At 42.6% G+C, this 22,576-nt stretch overlaps 1 protein-coding gene across 1 annotated transcript in view; it reads right to left on the bottom strand.

Annotated features, from left to right (window-relative positions):
- Positions 1–8,612: 8,612 nt before the first annotated feature.
- MINPP1 (multiple inositol-polyphosphate phosphatase 1) overlaps positions 8,613–22,576 on the bottom strand; it is a 59,453-nt gene continuing 45,489 nt past the window's right edge. The window contains exon 6 of the mRNA XM_075841197.1: positions 8,613–11,701. Coding sequence (XP_075697312.1) covers positions 11,302–11,701 — 400 coding nt within the window. The 3' untranslated portion in view covers positions 8,613–11,301. The remainder of the gene's footprint in view (positions 11,702–22,576) is intronic.

Below are 22,576 nucleotides of genomic sequence, written 5' to 3'. Positions count from 1 at the left end.
CACGTTGCAGAATTGATGCGTTTTTTCCGTCCAGAATTGTGGACAGAAAAAACGCTGCAGAATACAGTAGCAGCGTAGTGGATGGGATGTAACAAATCTCGTCCACACGTTGCGTAAAAATTCAGAGCCGAAATTGACCTGCGGTGCGTCGTTTTTGGACCACAGCATGTCAATTCCTGGTGCGGAATGTGGCCAGAATTGCTGCGTTTTTCAGAAGTGATGTCACCATCTCCCAGCATTGAGAAAAACGCAGCAAAATACACACCATTTTCTGCAGGAAAAACCTCGGGAAATGGTGCGTTTTTGCCGCAGCGGAAAGTCTGCTACTTACGTTTCAATGATTTTTATTGAAAACTTTTTGCAAGAAAACAAATAAACAATATTGCATATAGAAAGTGCAATCTCGGTAAGACAGCTATAACATCTCAGCGAGAAGAAAAACGTAAAAATAGTTGTGATTAAAGAGATGGTATAGTAACACAACAAAGAAAAAGACAGGAACAAAATAAAACATCTGAGCAGACATCCGAGAAAGTATCAATGTTGACAAGTTACCGTGCGGTGAGGCAAAAGTGGTATCAGGACCGTAAGCACCGATTATGTCAAGTATGTTATGTAGTGTAATAAACTCTCTGGGGCCAAGGGTCCCATAAAAGTGTGAATTTATGAAATGAGTTGCCGCCCAAGGATATAATTTTTTCGTACATGCGTGTTGTGTTAATCAGTGCTATCAATTCTCTTAATGATGGGGCATCCATCTCTCTCCAATGTCGTGTCATTACCAGTTTAGCCATTACAAGGATTTTGCACAACAAACAACGCAATTTGACAGGAATTTGACCCATTTCAAGAAAGAGTAAGGCCAGTTGTGGTGTCTGGGGGACTTGACAGATAGGGCTTATTCAGACGAACGTTATATACGTCCGTGCAACGCGCGTGATTTTCACGAGCCCCGCACGGACCTATATTAGTCTATGGGGCCATGCAGACAGTCCGTGATTTTTACGCAGCGGTTGTCTGCTGCGTAAAACTCACGACATGTCCTATATTTGTGCATTTTTCGCGCATCACGCACCCATTGAAGTCAATGCGTGCATGAAAATCACGCGCACCACACGTAAGAACTTCCGTGGGACGCGCGTGATTCGCGCAACAGCAGTGAAAAGTATGAATGAAAACAGAAAAGCACCACGTGCTTTTCTGTTTACAAACATCCAGAGTGTCATAATGATGGCGGCTGCGCGAAAAGCACGCAGCCGCGCAACATATGGTGATGATACACGGAGCTGTGAAGTGCCTTTTGCGCACGCAAAACGCAGCATTTTTTGCATGCGTAAAACGCACACGCTCGTGTGAATCCGGCCTTGGAGATGTTGGACAAGAGTTCAAAGACCTGAGACCAGTATGATTCAAGTTTAGGGCATTGCCATAAAATATGACAAAGAGTGCCAGCGATTCTGCATCCCCTCCAACCTAGTGACATCTATATAGTGACGTGATGTCATCAATAGCTCAGACCTGTGTAATAAGTTGGCCTTACATAAGCAAAGGTAAATATATAAATAAAATGTAATGAATGTATTTGTATATGTAGAAAGACTGGGGGAGAGAGAGAGACAAATCATTTTGAAGGGGGTTTCCCCACTACAAACCTTTATTGTATGTCAATTAGACCACAAAAGTGTGACTGGTGGTGGTCTGGCCACTGGGACCCTTACAAATTTTTACAATAAGGCTGTCCTTGATTCACCCGATTTTTGGTGAAGTGGTGACTGAGTGCAGAGACATAGCTAGATTCCCCTGAACCCCGGGCAAAGATTCAGTTTTCCCCCCACCAACATCTTCTTTCCCCTCGCCATGTTTGCTTTCTCTACCAATCAATGAGGGATCATTTTTTTTTCACACTTTTTTTATTGTACGGTAACTCGAGCATACAACTTTTATTTTACAAGCAATATAGTTATATAGTTAACATAACAATAAATTAAAGGAAAATAAATTAACGAGGTCAGGGTACCTGACTAAATCACATTGTATACCGGAGGCTAACGAGACTATATGGTGACATAATGAACAGCCTCCTCTTGTAGATAATGCCACATAGCCCCCTGTAGATAGTGCCACACAACCCCACTTGTAGATACTGCCACATACACCCCCTTGTACATAGTGCCACACAGCCCCCTGTAGATATTGACACCCCCCCCCCCCCAGAGGATAGTGCCACACCACCATTGGGGCTTCCTCTAGGTGTCGAATCCCCAGCCAGGGCGTTCCCGACTCTCTGGCCGGGGATTCCTCTTCTGGAGGAGCTCTTTAGGTCACTGTCCACATATAGAGAGGGACGTCAGGGGCTCCCTCTAGGAGCGGAATCCCCGGCCAGAGTGTCAGCAACAATCTGGCTGGGGATTCCGCTCCAGGAGGAGCCCGACATCACTATCCATATATGGACAGGGACGTCAGGGGCACCCCCTAGGAGCGGATACCCGGCCAGCGTGTCGGCACCCTCCCACCTTCCCTCCTAGTTGCGCACAGGGCACATGCCGTCTGCCCCGCCTAGCTATGCCCCTGACTGATTGGGGTCACATTAATTTCCATAGAGAGTGTCTGTGTATGCACAGGTACCTATCTACCAAGAATAGGACCTCTCAATCTTGAGATCAGTGGCATTCCATATGAATTAATAGTGGGAAAACTATTTTAAAAGGATTTTTATGGGACTTATAGAGGACCTGCCACGTCCCCAAAAAAGTAAATTTGCCACCGTACCTGAATTGCTGCCTTCCTCCTGATTCCAACGCCGTTTATTTCCTTTAATTTATTAAGAGGTGCACGCCACTTAATAAATTAGGCGCATCTCTGACCTTTCGCGTGCCAGAAAGGCAAATCTATGCGTGCAGATGTGTAGTTTCTGGCGTCAATTATAGTCAATTTGACGTGGTGCGGTCAGCCACGCCTTTTTTTGCTAAGTGCACGCCTTCAAAAAGTGCAAAAGGCAGTGTAAAGGTGAAAAAAAGTTCACCAAAATTTGCGACACTAAAGCGGCGTAAACCTTATAAAAAAAATGCACTCCTATGTGCTTTATGGATTTGTGCTATTCCACATGTTACTATATGGCTCTTTTCTACCATTTTGGGATATGAATGTAAAATGCGCAATTTAGGACATTCAACTTTAGACTAAAAACAGATGTATGCATCTCACGAGATACTTTTAAAAAGTGTCTAGAAAAGGAGGGTGGTTAGCGGGGAAGGGTGCATGGTTTGAAGAACGCCAAACAAAACGAATGCCATACGAGTTATCATTTTGTGAATCGGCCTGGTCTAAGTTTATGTTGTATAAATCTTAGACCGCTTAGTAAATGTGCCCCATTGATTATTCCGTGTTTTACAGCCGCACGTGTTATCTGCAGCTTCATTACACGCCATGATACCCTGTTATATTGTTATATTCATCTTATGCATTGCTCCAGTAGTTTTGCTTCCTAGAAGAAAACGGTCATTGAAGAAGTGCAGTGACCTGTGTGGGCCCCTTCAGTCAATAAGAATGAAATACATTGTTAAAGGCGACTTGTCCGTGTGTCCACAAGTAGACAAGTTGCAGGTTAGTACCCAAGACCTTCCTTCACCTTTTGTATGAAAAATAGAATATTTATCCTTTAAAAAAAAAAAAAAAAAAAAAAAAAAAAGAGCCATAACATTTCAGGAGTAAATAAACTAAAAGGTGTTGAAAATGTTTGTAGGAAAAATCGAAGAGTTTATTCATAAAACCACACGAGGCAGCGACATGCATTCATATGAGATCATCAGAGTTGTTACATATAGGATAGGCTTGAACGTAGACTCATTTTACTGCTCATTTTCCTTTGCAGATGAATGTTTGTCAGCTGAAAAACTCACCAATGGTGCCAAAAACTCCCGTCCAGAAATAATATAGAGTTGCCATAGTAACACATCCAATTGCTGTTAGAATTTCATGGTAGTTTGGCGTTTTACCATGGTAACCCTATGAACATTCTTGAAATCATGTCTCCGTGACCTGTAAATCCAGTATAATCTGGACTGTTATCCAATGGGGCATAGATATTTTATTTTTATATTCAATTAAACTATGAATTTGGATCAGAAACATATTTTATGGCTGCACAGTATTTTATCTAATGATGGTTCTTCAGTCGATGTTATATTCATGGGAGCTGCTGTACTAAAGCCATTTTCCAGTGGAGGACTGAGCCTGTTAGTACTGATCGTGCTGCCGAGCATGAGGCTAATGGGAATGTTAGAGGATATGGGATTATGCTAGAAACCTGGAGTGTTTGCTTCCAATTTACTACGTTCCTATAACGGCTCCTATGGTTTTTACATTAGTATCTTTTTAACGTTGCGTTATTTCTTATTGAAGTCAATGTATAGGGCATGCTGCAGCTTTAACGAAAAGTGTGTTTTTTTTGGCCGCATTATGTAAACAGGATTTAATAATATTGCTTTCCCTACAATGGCATCTCTTGGAATATACAATATTTGAGAAAAATGTAACAACTTGAAGCTATTTTTCCTTATTGAGCCAATTAATAATAGCTCATTCCAGTCTTGGTTTTGGCGTGCTGCACTAGGTTCATGCAACTGTAATGCTACTGTACAAGTAGTAACCATAGACACTCAAGGTAAAGAAGTAAAATTCCACATAAGAGTCTATGACTATGAGGAGCAGGTCTGTTCCTGCACGCTCTTCATCTCCTAGCTATAAGGCCATGTTCACACAGCTTATTTTCCAGCGCGGTTCAGAGCGTAAAACTGTTGCATTATGCTCTAAAATACGTAAAGTCACCTGAAAGGTTAGGAACGCTTTAAGAATCTGTGACCTCAGTATTAGACCCTATTCACATCACGCTTGTTGCTTATGTCTAAAGGAGAACTCCAGAAGTATACCTTAGACGGAAGTATGAAACATATCCCACTGTATACTGTAGGAATACAGTGGGATACATTGCCTATAGAGTACCCCTCCTCCTCTCTATGTCCACTCTCCCCATGGCTTCATTCCCAGAGTCATGCTCTGGCATCCTTCACCTTACTGCACCTCAACAACCCGTTTGGTGCAGTAGTGGGAGCCGATAAAAAGTCATGAAAGTCAAGGAGGTGGCTGCAGTGCCAGGCAACAGCAGCATTCTCGTTCTGTTGATCCTCAAGTCTTTTACATCAGAATGTTTCCCAGCCAGGTTGAGCACCGCAATGTTATGGACAATGAGGACAAGGATGGCTAAGAGACATTCCTCAGTGATCACCCACCCTCTAAAGCCATTAGTCACGCAGGACCCAAAACCTTCATCCTTGTGTTCTCCATGGGCAAAGGCAATAAGCCACCAGATCATCCCAAAGAACAGCCAGGTACAGAGGAAGGACATGGTAAAGATAAGCATTGTGTGGTGCAATCCTGAGGTCTACGACCATGGTGAGGATGTCCAGCAGGAACAGCTGGGCTCCCAGATGTTCTTATGGGGCTCATTGCTGGGGTTAGGCCCTTCCGGCAGAGCATGACTACAGCAGCCTACGCTGGTAGAGCAAATATGGGCTCCAAGCATCCCATCTGGGCTGTCCATGCCAATTACATGGCGGGAGGTGAGGTGCCTGGGAGACACCTACACCGCGCACTGTCCCCGCTACACACCATTAGGTGCAGTCGAGATCACAGCTGCAGCCTTAGTGCTTTGGCCAAAATAGCAAGTTGTTTGAAGAAGGGCGGGCTGAAGCTGCTCCCTGCCTTAGCATTAGATAATCGGCACGGCTCTCGGTGAGTAGTATGGTGTAACCTAAACTCTGCCTGGGGAAGCTCTACTGATAATGACTAGAGGTCACTTCACCAGACGGGATGGGGATATAGTGACCACCATTCTTAATAAAGGTGCAGGTCATAGAGCATGGATATGCCATAAATATCTGAGATGGGGATAACTCTTGAATGCTCCAAACTTTGGGTAAAAGTCACCAGTGATAAATCTAAAAGGACCGATGCCAAATTAGTACATCGGGACCCATTAAAATCGCATTGATGTTCTGATTAAAGCCACAATATAATATTTTCTACATCCTAATGAGGGTGCTCCATGAAATAACGTCTCCGTTACAGCAGCTCAGTCTCATTCAGGTGAACCAGAAACCTGCATGGATAAGAGTGGCCCTTCATTGCAGTACAAGACACCACCATGCAGAAATATAGTAGGTAGGTGGGTGAATAAACCACTATCTTTGCAACTACTCCTGGAGTGCTGCGTCTATTTCCTCGTTTGTGTAACCATGCAGAAATAGGTGGATTACGAAGGTTTTAATTAGTCCAGACTGCTCATCGTCGATTTAGTAGCATGACTGCAATACTGGCTTAAGCTATGTCACAGGTTTGTTTTTTAAAAAATAAAAAAAATAAATGTGATATGAGAAAATTAATAACTTTGTAAATGATGAGATAGTGAACAGAATTTTAAATGTTTACTATTCCTTATGTGATGCGTTTTTCTAAATTCTTCTACAGACACATTTTAATGGAAAAATTTTAAGGGAAAATAGCCCCTGATTTTCAGAAGTTTTTTGAGCAACTCGCGTTTTTCGCGGCGTTTTCGCAGCTTTTTTTACGGCCGTTTTTGGAGCTGTTTTCATTGGAGTCTATGAGAAAACGGCTCCAAAAACATCCCAAGAAGTGTCCTGCACTACTTTTGACGAGGCTGTAATTTTACGCGCCGTCTTTTGACAGCGACGCGTAAAATGACAGGTCGTCGGCACAGAACATCGTAAGACCCATTGAAAGTAACGGGCAGATGATTGCCGACGTATTGGAGCCGTTTTTTCAGACGTAATTCGAGGCGTAAAACACCTCCATTACGTCTGAAAATAGGTCGTGTGAACCCAGCCTTACTTTTTATAGTCTACTCTTAGCTGTAATTGGATTACTAACGTCTCATGTGCATTTTTTTTATTCTGTACGTGTTTTCCATTATTTTATTCTCTCTCCCACTGAAAGTACAGGCAGAAACCGCACCAAATTTATCACAATGACGACTCCATATGATAAATTTGGCGCATCATGCTAGACAGGTTAGACACATTTCCCTTCCTTTCTCCACCTCATGGCAATACTCGACACCAATATTTTGCGCCCAAAAAAATGGTGCACAACATTCACATTTTGTAACTCCTCTTAGTCGTTCCCTTTTTCTAGACACTTTTTAAAACAGTTGAAGTATAAAAAGTGTGTAAAACACATCAATTTGGCACACGCCAAGTATGCCATTTCTTTGGCGCAATTTGAGACGGAAGTCTAGAGCTTTCATTGTGTTCTTTATGTATGGAAAAATCATTCCACTACCATAATGGTTACTGCAGGCGCAAACCCAGTTTGGCAGATATAAGGAGGTAATATATCCTGTGCTATTCACAGTATTGATAGACATGATACCTGCATAGCTTGCTCTGTCCTGTAACCGGTGTTGAATTCCTGGAGGCTGGCACCCTTCTGAGGTCTATTTTCTGCTGTCCTGCTCCTACTCTCAGTGTAAGGGCTTATTTACACGAGCGCTGCGCATCTCGGACATGAAAAACTGCAGTTTTTCACGTCCGAGGTGCATCCGTGCTCAGCGCTGCGGGACGTGATGTCACGCATCCCCCATAGTTGAGAGTCTATGGAGGGATGCGTGATGCGCGGAAAGAATGGACATGTCCTATTTTCGCATGAACCCTTCACACGGTCCGTTGAAAATTACATAGGTCCATGGGACGGCCGCTGTTTCAACGGCCGTCCCACGGATGTTTAACAGGTTCATGTAAGTAAGGCCTCAGTATGTGCCTAAATACAACAAGTTTGGTCCTGAACACCATCTTTTTATAGGGAAATTTGCACATAGTGCACAAAATACCAGAACAGCTAGAATTGATGCTGTTTCGAAGGCAAAGTGTGGTTACACCAAATATTGATTTGTATTTTGTTAATGGATAAAAAAAAAAAAAACTATTAAGGCCCTGTTCACACAGAGTATTTTGACGAGCTTTTTGGAGCGGAAACTTCTCCGCAAAACTCGTCAAAAACTGGCCGAAAATGCCTCCCATTGATTTCAATGGGAGGCGGGGGCGTTTTCTCCCGCGAGCGGTAAAACCGCCTCGTGGGAGAAAGAAGGGACATGAGATATCTTCGCACGTTTACGCCTCTGACCTCCCATTGACATCAATGGGAGGCAAAGAGAGCGTATTTCGCAGTGTTTTTTGCCCGTAGCACTCAATGGGCACGAGCGAAAAACGCTGCGAAATACGCGGCGAAAATCGCGGCAAACGATGTGCAGGAAGGACAAAATCTGCCTCAAAATCCCAAACTGAATTTTGAGGCAGAATTTTCCTCCTGCAAAAAACTCTGTGTGAACATAGCCTTACACTTCTATTTTTGAAAGCATTCTTACTTTGAAGCATTTTTTCCACAACTGCCCAAAACTTCTGCGCAGTACTGTATATATGAGCTGTAGACACAGAACAATAGAATATTTTTATCAAGACTATTTCATCACAGACCAAAGTTGATCCAGTTTTCATTTCAGAAACTTTGGGGTAATAAAAAAAAACGCCAAGAAAACTTGGTTGTGAAGGTATACATAGACTTTAATATTTTTCAATGACACCAATAATAGTTCAGCACATGTAATATTCAGCAGCAATTACGTTGTATGTGCAGTGCACGGCTATTTTTGTTCCTGGACAATGTGTAATAATACTTTGGGCTTGGAGACTGAATGATTTGGTCCAATAGCTTCAATTGTTCAAAAAAGTTACACTGACCCAAAATTTGTCATTTATTGCTTTAAAATCTAACTGATGTTGCAAGTAAGTTATAATGTAAGTTTATGGCAAATTGTACTTCAGTACTTTATTTTCCCACAGATACCCCTATTATAATACTGCCCAAAACGCTACAGTTTTATTATATAATTTGCCCTTTTGATATAGATATCCATATGGAATATGTTCACACCAAATTCTGCCTGCATGCCGTTTGCCGCGTTTTTCGTGGTGTTTTTCGCTTGCGCCCATTGAGTGCCACGGGCAAAAACACCGCGAATTACGCTTTCTCTGCCTCAATGGGACATCAATGGGAGGTCAGAGATGTAAACGCCTGAAGATAGGGCATGTCGCTTTTTCCCCGCAAGCGTTTTTTTGCAAACGCGGGAAAAAAACCGCCTTTGCCTCCCATTGAAATCAATGGGAGGCATTTTCGATGTTTTTTGGCGCATTTTCCGACACGGTTTCCGTGTCAAAAAACTCCTTGTGAACTGGGCCTAAAGTGCTTTTCCAATTTTATGTAAATAAAGCTTGTACATTGTAAACATTTATGTATCTTTTTAATACTTTGGTATTCTTCTGATCCTTATTATTTTAAGATATTTTCTTGCTTTCAGTGAATTGAAACATTCTTTTAAGCTGTGAACAAAAGTCCATATTCTCAATCTAGCATTACATATTTAGAAAAAAAAAAAAAACAATCACACATGCTTTAAAAAATAATACACAATAAAAATGAAGCATGTCAAATTTATGATCATCATACCTGGCCCAATTCCCATCATCGCTCTGACCATAAGAGCATAAGAGCTTCTGATCAACATAAGCATTCCATATTGCACAAGGAGACTTTGGGTAATGAACTTGAGGCAGATCTTTTAGAAAAGAGAAAGATGGTGTTCACGGTGTATTCTCCAGCATTAAAGCTGGCCATACAGAAGATGAAAGTCGGTCTAAGTGGGCGATTTTGACTATTTCAGCTCGTTTTAATAAATGACGTTCACAATTGTCTGTCTAATGAAAAAGTGATTATTTTATCGACCGGCCATTGGCAGAAACTATTAATGTAAAGCATAATCAGCCAATTACGGCTAATAGTTCCCAAATTTGCGAGGGCGCATTTTGTTTTTTTTACAGCATCTTATGTCCATGATCTGCCGGTTCAGTCTGGTATGTTGATGGACAGATCAAATTTAGGATCGGGCCACAATTTTGGCCAATCAATAGTATGGCCAGCTTAAGATATATAAACCAGAACCCAGATGGTCCAAGACCTTTGCAACTGTCTTCGCAACCATCCTGGTCAGTGAGCTATCTGGACACTTTGGCCATCCTTATGTCAGATCTAGAAACTATGGCTTTGCTCATCTAGAGAAGGAATAAAGATCTCACTCATTGACGACTATTGAGAAGGTGGAGCTCCTGGCCCCTTACGAAAATTAAAAACTGGGCCCAATACATGTGATGTATATATACTATAAATATAACATTTCTATAAGTGGCATAACTCAGCCTTGTGGAATCCTTCTATTAGTTTGTTTAGTAATAGCACCTCTGTACTGAACACGGATAGCACTATGGGACGGACGATGCAGGTCACAAATTACGACGGCACCACTGCATCCCCCATACCTACACCCGTGATTCCTGAAAATACTTTTTTGTCAGTTGCACCTTAAAAATTAAGTCGTCAGTTTAATTATCTCCAGCCAATAACCTGTACAAGCATTTAGAAACTCATAATTAGTTTGAGAACCAAATATTCTCCTGAAAGGTCGGTCTGTGAAAACACTTGTTTGGATAAGATCATCTGTAAATTGGAAAACCTCTCAATACAGGCTATTAAATCCCATCTTGGCTGTTACTACCCACACACAAGGCTCTTATCCAACTCCAAATATGTAGACAAAAATACTAAATGCATGAGGTAATCCCATAAATATAATGTAAAAGCTGCCAAGAAGGGAACTCAACGAATTCATTACTACTAACAATATATATTCAGCCCAAAGACCGCTGTTTGTGCGTCAACAATTTATAATGGTCAGTTATAGAAGTGTACTTGTTATTGCATCTACTGTCAGGTCCATATTTAAAGTCAGTTTTCACCCCGAAACTTTGGAAAAGTAGATGATTAAACATGATCACATCACAAAATCCATATTGCCAAAAAGAGATTCCAATCTGAATTGCCAAAGTTAAATATTGCACAAAAACTCCACGAGAACACCATGGTTATATTGCAATTATGCTCATGAAAAATACTGACTGCATATTGGCCCCCTCCAGCTTATGGTAGGCAAGCCAAAAAAACACAAAAAAAACAAAATTAACCCTGTCACCAGAGGTGGAGGAAACAGAAATCATTGGTAATACATAGAAATCCATGTGTCATAGGATTTCACCAAAAAGAACAGGATCTATTGCCTGCCAGCAGCTGGTGGATTATATCCTGCCAACAACTGCCGCCCTTTATCTAATCTTGACCATCTCATAGCTCGCCCTCAGAGGTGTGAGCTAATTTTGTCAGTTGACATTCGTCTTTAACATGGCAGCTGTCAAGGAGGTGGCTGTACTGCTTCTTCAAGTCCTCAAAAAGACAGACAGACTCTTGAGAATGGGGAAAAGGAAGAAGATTTTCATTAAGTAGCATCTGAACTTGGTACTCTTCCTTAGGACTCTCTGCCAAGTCACAGTGGTACAAGACAAACACCAGGTTGGAGGCATAAGGGACAATTCTGCCACTGCGAAACTTCTGCTCCATGTGTGTGGAGAAGTTCTCAGCTGTCAAAGGTTTCTCATCCTTAAACAGTCCCATTAGGGCCAGTAACGGCAAGAGGGTCTCAGCATGTCCGAACTGCATAACCACAGGCATGGAGATTTGCTGGGACCTGCAAGACAGAAAACTATTTTAGTTGAAAGATACATGTAAGATCTCTTTGTGAAATGATCGAGCAGGTCATTAGGGGATATACCAAGGCCATTAGTCAAGTCTCATGTTAACATTGTACAGCACCAACCTCGGCCCTACCATATTGAACATTGTGTAGGAAAGAATGTATAAAGTTCATGGATTATCACATGTGCACATTTATATGTTGGGGAGATTGTATTACCATGCTCGAGTGGGGGTCAATGTAAGCTATCGTCCCGGCTTAGTCAACTAGAACGCCCTTTTATTGTTCATCTGCATAAAGAAAATAACCACATGTGAACGCAGCATATAAAGAGCTTATTCTCTTTCATGAAGAATGTCGATTTTCAGCCAGGATCACTTTACATATCTTGTGCTCATAGCATTAGCAACGTGCATTTGAAGCTCACGTACTACCATTGTGGATTTATACCTAGATTTTAACCCTTTTTGACCAATCTGTAGACGTTTCAGTGCGAGAAGTGAAAAATATTGAAGAAAACAAGATCATTCTCGAGGCCATGGAATATTTATTTATTCCTGTTGCTTATATAGCACCAACAAATTCTGCAGCGCTGCACAGAGTTTATCATCATTCCCATCAGTCCCTCCCCACAAGGCGGCTCACAATGTAATTTCCCTATGTCAAACAGACACATACACCCTAGGGCCAATTTCAAGGGAAGCCAAAAAATATCAGTATTTTTTGGGAGTGTGGGAGGAGGAAACCAATGCAAACACGGAGACCATACAAACTTCATGCAGATGTGGATAGGATTGCTCTAGTGATTTTTCTTTTCACGAACAAGGGCTACAAGTTTTGTGGGACATGTCCTGGTATAATTGTGGATAGGGGTGTTCCAATCCCTCCAACCATACTGCTATCTTATCTATACAATCACACTAACTGTATAGGTCACATGCATAGTCAACCAGTTGAGACAAGATGCTTTTTCTTCACAAGTTAATGGTGGTAGATGACTGGTAGTGTATTGTATAGTGTGTCTATGTGTATATTGCGTCTATATATGTGTTTGTCCATGGGTTATGTCTAGTATTGCAGCTCAGCTCCATTGAAGTAAATGAGGCTGAGCTGCAATACCACACACAACCTGTGGATAGGTGTGGCGCTATTTTTGGAAGAAAGCATCCATGTTTTTCTAATCCTGTACAACCTCTTTCCTGTTAAAGCAAAGATACAAGTACTGTATGACGTATGAAAGATTAAGGGAAAATCAGACCTGCCTTGTAGGCAGGATAAAAAAAAATACTAATAATTGGATTGTTAATTGGTCATTGCCTATAAAGGCAGTACATTTCCATCACTAATTTCTGTGAACTGCTAATTAATACTTATTCTTAGACCCCCACAATACTTCTACTTGTAATATCTCTGAACTGTGCAAATAAATCTACAGCTTCCACTAGAAGAAAATATAAACTTCCTGAAATGTGTTATGACTTTGTATCCTACCAACTTTTACATAAAAAAGTTCAGATAACAGCATGATCTGCAATTCTATTAACAGATATCGATTACTGAATTGATCAAATATATAATTGCTTGCCATAAAACAGCGTTCTTATCACGAACATGAACCTGTTGACTTTCCATCAGCAATGTTCATGTAACAGGATCGGTTTCTTGGTAAATGTTGCACCCAAGGAAAAAAAATACATAGTCATCCCTCCATTCATACCATGCATTATTACCGGACTACTAGACTTAATACAGTCTCATTTTTTTATCCATTCAGATATTTTTGGGAGAATTGACCTATTGACCTGAATAGTGGCTCCATACCAACCATATATGAATAGCGGCACTAAAAGGGAGAGAAAGCCAATAATGCAAAAGTTGTACTCCAAAAAAAAGTATATGGGGAAAGGCTGTCAAAGGCTCTGTTCACACTGAGTTTTTTTGGCGCTGATTTTGACACGGAAACAGTGTTGGAATCAACACCAACAAACTTCCGAAATCACTCCCCAATGATTTTAACGGGAGGCAGAGAGTGTTTTTTTCCTGGGCGGCTTTTAGCCGTTTGCGTGGGAAAAAAAGCGGCTTATCCTTTCTTGCCACGGTTTCCGACACTGACCTCTTATTGAAATCAATGGGAGGCAGAAAAAACCTGTGGCCCTAGTTTCCGAGCGTTTTTTTACAACATTTTTTGCCCGCGGTCCTTGCATTAACTTTAATGGCTGCAAACAAAAAACGCAGCGAAGACCGCGGCAAAAAAGCGCAGGCAGGTCAAAATCTGCCACAGAATTTCTTCAGGAATTTTGAGGCAGATTTTTTTCTGCCTGCAAAAAACTCTGAATAGGGCCTATAGAGTGGGGTGCACGTCTCTTAAATACAAACCTCCAATAAAATAAGATTACAGTGGATCTGTTATTCACCTACATGTGCAACATTTCAGCTTCTATCCTGTTTTGCAAAAGTATTCAACCCCCCTAAAAAGTAAAAAGATATGTCTGAATTACAAATGACTCTTAGGGTGGCCAAACACTTTAAATAACGGTGAGCCAAAGAAGCTATTTCTCCGGACCGAGCATGCGTGTTTATTTCTAAGAGGAAAGGTGAATGAGCCGCCTCTGGCAGCAGCTTATTTCCTGTGGGGACAGAAGATCCAAACATGCCCGACCCTTCTTTCCTGCCACATCGGCCGTCAGTCACTGCAGAGTTGGTCAAGGAGAGGCGGGGGCAGCGCTCCTCTTATGAGTACGCCAGACTTATGACTTTGAGTCCGGTTTAGTAGTACAAGATAAACCAGCAGCGGGGAATATAGACACCTACAGGATGAAACAATCGACATAATCTACACCCTGCCCTGTCATTCCATAGAGATACAGGGACATCTCCCTCGGAAAACGGATCTGCTGACATTCGCCTCAGAACAGGAGAGATTGTGTTGAGTTTTTAGGTTTCCACTTACTGCACAGGTATTGCAAGAATCACAACTGAATGTCCTTTGTTCTACTCACCTAAATGCTCTGAAAGACTCATACATCTTGCTTATATTCTTTACACATGCCAAGACTCCACTTTTCACAGGGCAATAAACAGTTTGCTGTGAAGTGTTGGAGCCGATCTCTATAAAAGTGTCTTTCATCATTTCTTTCCATTTGTTTCAAAGTTCACCAGCTCTGGGCAAATGTGCGGACATTGTGACCATTTACACACAGACAATACAAAGCCGGGCGCTGCCAATACATCCATATAAAGATATCTATATAGGTTATTGTCATTTATATTACTCTATTTGTAAGCATAAAAATGACTTGGCCCTATCCGCAGCCCTACTGTCCCATGTGGAGGAGTGCGTCATCACTGGACTCTGCAGGTTTTGGCAAAGTATCAAATAAGGTTATTTCATTCTGACCTCCTATACCTTACCGAGGTAGTCTAGGTAAAAAGGTATTACATTCTGTAGGGGGAAAGGTATTGGCCTTATCAGAAGTCATTTTGTAGCGCCAAAAGCAGGTAAGATAGAAAAAAGTCTGGTTGTTTTTAGGCTCTGTTCACATCATGCACAATTGTTGTGCTATTTTGGCCGGCAATGGGTTCCATAGGGCGCAATTGGTGTCAGTCATGCAACGGATCCGGTGTTTCCATTATTTGCTATGACAGAGCAGAACAAGGGGAATAGCAACGCAAGTGTGAACAGAGCCGAAGTCTAAATACAGACGTGGAAAAATACGCCATAAATCCGTGTGTAACGTGCTGATTTTGCTGCAGCTCTAACTCCTCATTGAAAAGGGTGAAATCTGCAGTGAAAATTTGCAACAGAAATCGATTTTAAAATATGCCCCACCGGTCAATTTCCGTGCGGAAAAATTCTGCCGCATTTACAGGAAAATTTGTTCAACTGGTATCCATCCGCAAATTTGGACATCGTGACATCACAACAGTATCAATAAAGAGTAGCGGGCAGCACAAACGGATATTGTAAGAGTGCCAGGCAACGTGTGCAATAAACATGTGAAAAATGTGTAAAGCAAGGACACACGAATACCAGAATGCACATCTATGAATGAAATCACGTTATTACTACAATACAAAAAAAATGCAGCAAAGTATAAAGCAAATAGACAAATTCTAAAAACACTTAAAAACGCACAAATGTGTGCTGCACCCCAGTCCTGGCCCCTGGTTAGGCCACAGGATAATCACTCATGGAAAAAAGACTTATTATAAAGCATGCACCACCAATAAGATAGAAAACAAATGTATGAGATATGCATCCTGGGTTAAAATACCATTATGTACTACCATGTCTCCCTACAACGATGTAGGTTAAAAACGACTAAGACAATGCAAGGTATCAAACAAATGCATATACAATGTACTAATAAAGTACACCAAAATACAACCATGAGAGAGAGGGATTGTGGTGACTAGATCACTACGAGGTGCAATAGACCCCACGCGTATCGCCGGGCTGCTGGCTTTGTCGTTCTTCATTGTATATGTACTTGTAAATCATAAACTAAATAACAGAATGCAATGTCAATCAGCTGCTTCAAGGGCCAGCAAGATATTGTCGTGTATTAACAGAGGCATGGACTCGCAGGACAGGGATGTAATATTACCACTTTACAAAGCATTAGTGAGGCCTCATCTAGAATATGCAGTTCAGTTCTGGGCTACAGTTCATAGAAAGGATGCCCTGGAGTTGGAAAAAATATAAGGAAGAGCAACGAAGCTAATAAGGGGCATGGAGAACCTAAGTTATGCGGAAAGATTAAAAGAACTAAACCTATTTATCCTTGAAAAAAAGACGACTAAGGGGGGACATGATTAATTTATATAAATATATTAATGGCACATACAAAAAATATGGTGAAATCCTGTTCCATGTAAAACCCCCTCAAAAAACAAGGGGGCACTCCGTCCGTCTGGAGAAAAAAAGGTTCAACCTGCAGAGGCGACAAGCCTTCTTTACTGTGAGAACTGTGAATCTATGGAATAGTCTACCTCAGGAGCTGGTCACAGCAGGGACAGTAGATGGCTTTGAAAAAGGCTTAGATAATTTCCTAGAACAAAAAAATATTAGCTCCTATGTGTAGAAATGTTTCCCTTCCCTTTTCCCAACCCCTGGTTGAACTTGATGGACATGTGTCTTTTTTCATCCGTACAAACTATGCAACTATGCATTTGATTGATACCTTGCATTGTAATTTTGGTATACTTTATTAGTACACAGTACATACATTGTTATAGGGGTTTTTAACCTCATACATCGCTGTAGGGAGACATGATTGTGTACATAGGGGTATTTTAACCCCTTCCCAACATTTGTCATATGGATACATCATGGAAAGCTAGTGCTTCCCGCATTTTTCCGTTTTACTATGACAAATGGATGGCACCGGCTCAGAAGCGGAGTCTGTGCCATCATCCTGGGATGTCAGCCATAGCTGACACCCTGCTGTAATGGTGGAGGCTGAAGTTAGCTTCGATCCCAGCCAGTAACCCCTTAAATGCAGCGGTCAAAAGCGATTGCTTCATTTTTGCAGTTTGCAGCTCATCGGCAAGCTGCCGGTGGCTGCAATGGCAACCGGAGGCCTAATACTGGCCCACCCGATCTGCCTAGTATGGAAGCTTCCAGGCCCCGCCCCGGAGGTGTGGCCTAAAAGGCTTCCATAGCCGACGGCAAGATGGTGCCGGCTCAGGAGCTGTGCCGGCGTCATCAGCGGTGGATGTCAGCTGTATGTTACAGCTGACATCCACCTCTAAGGGCAGGAACTGAAGCTAGCTCCAATCCCTGGAAATTCGCAGCCTGGAGGAGGAGAAATCACAAGTGGCCAATTAAGTTAAGGAGATGACAGTGAGTGTTAAAATTTTTACTGATCAATTACATAAGGCTGTGCTCACCTCCGTCGCAGATTCCATAGAAAAATCCCGGGCAAGGGGGACTTAGCTAGGCGCGCTGGAGTGCAGACATGTGTGAGGTGTGCTCTGCTTAGGCCTCTGCTTTCAAGGGACAAACCAGCAGCATAATGGGGAAAACCCGCTCCAAAAAGATCCCTAGAGGGTCCCAGACGACAGGGGGGTCGGATACCACGATTTCGAATTGTTTTCAGTCGTTCGGTGAACTGGGCGAGAGTGATTCAGGGTCGGACAGACCAGCGACGCCACCATTACTGCATGCTCCGGCAGTGTGTGCCAAGCGGAGCCCTGCACGGATTGCTCGGTAGGAGGGGAACTGACACTGCAACAAAACCGACTGACCGACTGACACTGCAAGTGATGGGCCGATTGGGAAGCTGGTGAGACACCTAACTCAGGATGCCGGAGGTTGCACGAGGATGAGTCAAGATGGCGGATGCCATGTGCTGAGAGCGGAAGAGGTGAGAGAGGAGGTGATGGAGGGAGATGGTGCGGAGGCGGACCATGTGTAACTGCATTATCTAGGAGAGGAGTATCTGTTAGACTATGCTTCGGTGCCTGGGAGATTGTTCCTGCAGGCACCATCTCAGACCCCTAAAGCATCGGTTACTGCTATGACTGATATGGAAGCCTCATCCTCGGATGATGTTGTTGTACCCCCAGTTACATGCTTACCCCAGGAGATCTCGGGGTGGTTACAGTAGAGGTGTCATCTCCATTACCTTCTTCCCAGGGGAACCAGATGGTGGATTTGCCAACGCCAGACATTGCTGGCACTATTGGCGCTCCTTCCCTCAAAGCAAGATATAGACACTCTGGCCAATGACTTGAAAATGGCGTGGAGACGTGACTTACATGTGGTAAAAGTGGAGGTTTCTACTCTGCAATCTAAAGTAGTGAAGCTGGAGTCACTGCAAGAATCTATGTCTGCTTCCATTCAATTACAAAAGGAGGCTCAGAATTTGTCTGCTTCACAGCATATCCAACTTTAGTCGCAATTGGATGATTTAGAGAACAGAAATCGACGGAATAATATACGGATTAGGGGCCTGCCGGAAGCAACGCTTACTCCAGATCTGATTCCTACACTGACGGGTATCTTCAACACCTTGCTCCCCCGACCTGTGGATACCCACATTGAGATTGATAGCGCACACAGGGCTCTGAGACCAAAGAGAGCAGATTCTTCGAGACCGCGTGACGTCATCTGTCGTATCCACTATTACGGTTTGAAGGAGAATATTTTGCAAAAAGCGAGATTGCAGAATGAGATCAATTTTGATGGAGCAAAGTCCCGGATTTGGTGAGAACACTTTGGCAACGAGGTTTGATGCGACCCCTCTTATCCATTTTGCAACAACGTGGTATTCCCTACCGTTGGGGTTTCCCCTTTGCTCTGCATGTGAGGATGGAGGACAAAACTGTTTCGTTGTCTACTTATGCAGATCTCCCAGTTTTTCTACGGGCCTTGGGTTTGCCCGATATATCATTACCGAATTAGGAGTCCTTCCAAGTGGATCGTATGCCTTTGCCTGGTTCGTCGTACATCGGGAGGATCAGGCCTGGACGTAGGGACAGGTCCAAATCTCCACTGCCGCAGAGACAACGTTGGAGGCAAAGATTGTCTCCTCCAGCACATGGGAAGCGTTGAAGGCGCCTTCCCTTTTAGCCCATTTCTGATGCTGGTATTTCTTCAAAAGGGGTCTTTTTGTGTTTTCCTACACTAGAGCCTGTAGGGGAGTCACCGGCTGAGATATATTGACTTGACGTTTCGATTATGCTGGGGCTTAGTGCTGGACTCTTAGTTATTAAGGTGTGAAGGCGTTTTTGAGGACCCCTGCCAGGCTCGTTTGCATCCCCTATCTGGATACTCTCATTGTAATAACGGTTTGTCCCTTTGAATGTATTTTTATAACCTTTTTTTCAGGTTGCAGTGGTTTGATAGGCCGAGGAGACGAATCTTACTGTTCTGAGTGGATTTTTTCTGTTCGACAGTAGTCTTCCGTGTTCCCCACATAGGTTTTCACTGAGAATCCCTGGGTTTAGAGGCTAGATTTAGAGGCACGACATAGTTTATCTAGACAGGATGTTTCGCTTGTCTTTATGGTATTTTTTTCATTTATGTTATGCTGATCTATTTGCTTGAAATGTATACGTGGCATTTCATGTGGAGAATTTATGTCATTTGTGTTAGGATGGGCATCGCGGCGACTGGTCTGATCGGTTCTGTTTTTTTTAGCTGGTCAATTTTTGGGTTCCTTCGCGTTCTTGGATAATGGCTGATTTTACTATTGCTTCCCTGAACGTGAAGGGATTTAATGTTCCAGAGAAGAGGTCGCAGGCCTTGTATTCCTTTCATAAACGTAAAATCCAGGTTCTCTGTTTACAAGAAACCCACTTCCACACTGATCACATGCCGATAATTAAAAATAAATATTACCCGATAGGCTATCATTGTACTTATCCGAATGGTAAGACTAGAGGGGTCTCCATATTTTTGCATAAATCCTTTCAGGTTAAGGTGGTAGATTCCCTCATGGATATTTTTCTTAAAGGAACAGTGTCATCACAATTTTTTTTTTAATATGTTAAAGATGTTAGTGCTTTATTAAAAACGTTTATATTTATTTGTGTGTTTGTGTTTTACTTTTTCTTATTTTTACACTTTTTCTTCCCTATGGGGGCTGCCATTTTTTTTTCCATTTCTGTATGTGTCGATTAACGACACATACAGACATGGAATACGGCAGCCACAGTCCCATAGGGACTGCGAACGGGGCCCGTTCCATCCACTAACATGTACGCCATCTGTGTGGGAACTGCGCATGCGCCGCTCCCACACAGTCCAATTTGAAATGCGCGCCGTCCGGCGCCATTTTCCTGTGGACCGGAAGTCGCGGCCGGACAGTAAGATTACTACTTCCGGTCGCGGCTTCCGGACTTCTGCACTTGGACCAGCGGCAGCAGACGGAGCGGACGGGCCGGAGGGAGCCGCGGCGGCAGGAGCAGGTAAGAGATTTCTATGTATGTTCGTGTTTGTGTACGTTTACTACTGTATGTAAACCTACTACACTGTGTGTTAGCTCAAAAAATGGCGACACACAGTGTAGGAGGTTAGACTGTTCAAACCCCTCGTTTATCCCGGCACTAGCCAGGATAAAGGAGGGGGGGGATGATGAGAGCTCACTAGAGCGAGGCCTTTTTACCCAATTTTGCAGCATAAAGCAATGTGGTTGCTTTACCACATGCAATGCTGCAATTTTGGGAATAGCTCCATCTAGTGACCAGCAATGGGAAATATTATAAATTAGAATTAATTTATAATATTTCCTGACTCGTGAAAAAAATAAAAAAAATTTGAACAATGTTTAATCACCTACACACTAAATGTTTTATTAAAAAAAAAAACAAAAAAACATGTTTTTCTGGCAACACATTCCCTTTAAGTGTGAATTTGGTGATCGTATGGTTACAGTTGCCAATGTAAATTCTCCTAATACTAACCAAGTTGCTTTTTTCCTTAAAATGTTAGACGAGTTGGGTGCCTTTTCTTCGGGTACTCCGATTTTGTGTGGAGATTTCAATTTGGCCATTAGCCCTTTAATTGATACCTTTTCAGGTGAGACATCATTGGCTTATAATAAGTTGAATAAGAGGCTCAGAGATATGCAGTTGTGTGATGCGTGGCGCTTATCTCATCCAGAGGATAGGGACTACTCTTTTTTCGTTTGCATATAACTCCTACAGTAGACTCGATTATATCATGGTCCATCATAGTTTACTTTCTATTGTGGTTGATTCCTCTATAGGCAACGTGTTTTTATCAGGTGTATTGCGAGCTACGCGGTTTTTTGGGTTTTGTACCAAAGCGTGAAGCACGTGACAATACACTCAAGACCTTCTCATTGATACACCATGTCAAGCGGAATAGCATTCCTTTGGATGCTGAGGAGGCCTTTGATCGGGTGGACTGGGGATTCTTGGAGGCAGCCTTGCGTCAGATGAGGGTGGGTCGGTTGAGGACGACGCACATACTGTCGCTTTATACGTATCCTCAGGCACTGCTCCGTTTATGGAATGGCACTCTCACCCTTGTTATTCGCCGTGGAGCATTTATTGGTTGCAGTGAGGAACAATAGTGACATACGGTGCATCCAGGTGGGCGAGATGCAATTTAAAGTGTCTGCCTTCGCAGATGATTTTTTGTTTTATTTATTTATTTCAGTTACTTATATTTATTTCAGTTACTTATATAGCGCCGACATATTACGCAGCGCTTTACAGAGGTCCTCTTTTTTTACTGTCCCCATTGGGGCTCACAATCTAAATTCCCTATTGGTATGTTTTTGGGGTGTGGGAGGAAAAAGGAGTACCCGGAGGAAACCCACGCAAACACGGGGAGAACATACAAACTCCATGCAGATGTTGTCCTTGGTTGGATTTGAACCCAGGACCCCAGCGCTGCAAGGCAATAGTGCTAGCCACTGAGCCAACGTGCTTAGATCACACAGCTGCACTTATCTTTGCCGTCCCGGTTGAAAACCATACGTACGTATAGTTACTTTAGTAATTACAAGATGAATCTCTCGAAGAGTGAGGCTATGAACATCTCTTTGCTGGCGGAGGAAATTAGACAGCTGCGCAGTAATTATTCCTTCTCATGGAAAGAGGGTTCTTTGAAATATTTGGGGGTAAAGATTCCGGTGGATCTTGCGGATTCCTACTCTCTCAACTTCTTACCTCTTCTTCAAGCTCTTCATGTTGATTTGGCCAAATGGGAGAATATGGATTTTTCATGGTTGGGACGCATAAGTGCAGTTAAGATTAATGTTTTTCCTCGTTTGATGTACTTATTTCAGACAATTCCGTGTGCACTTCCTAGGCAGTTTTTTCTGTTGTTGGGTAAGGCTCTGAACAGGTTTATTTAGCGTTCTAGATCCCCCAGGATTGCGAAGGCTACTC

This window comes from Rhinoderma darwinii, chromosome 11, assembly GCF_050947455.1.
Source record: "Rhinoderma darwinii isolate aRhiDar2 chromosome 11, aRhiDar2.hap1, whole genome shotgun sequence".
NCBI classification, from domain to species: domain Eukaryota; kingdom Metazoa; phylum Chordata; class Amphibia; order Anura; family Rhinodermatidae; genus Rhinoderma; species Rhinoderma darwinii.
This window is presented reverse-complemented; position numbering and strand designations above follow the sequence as displayed.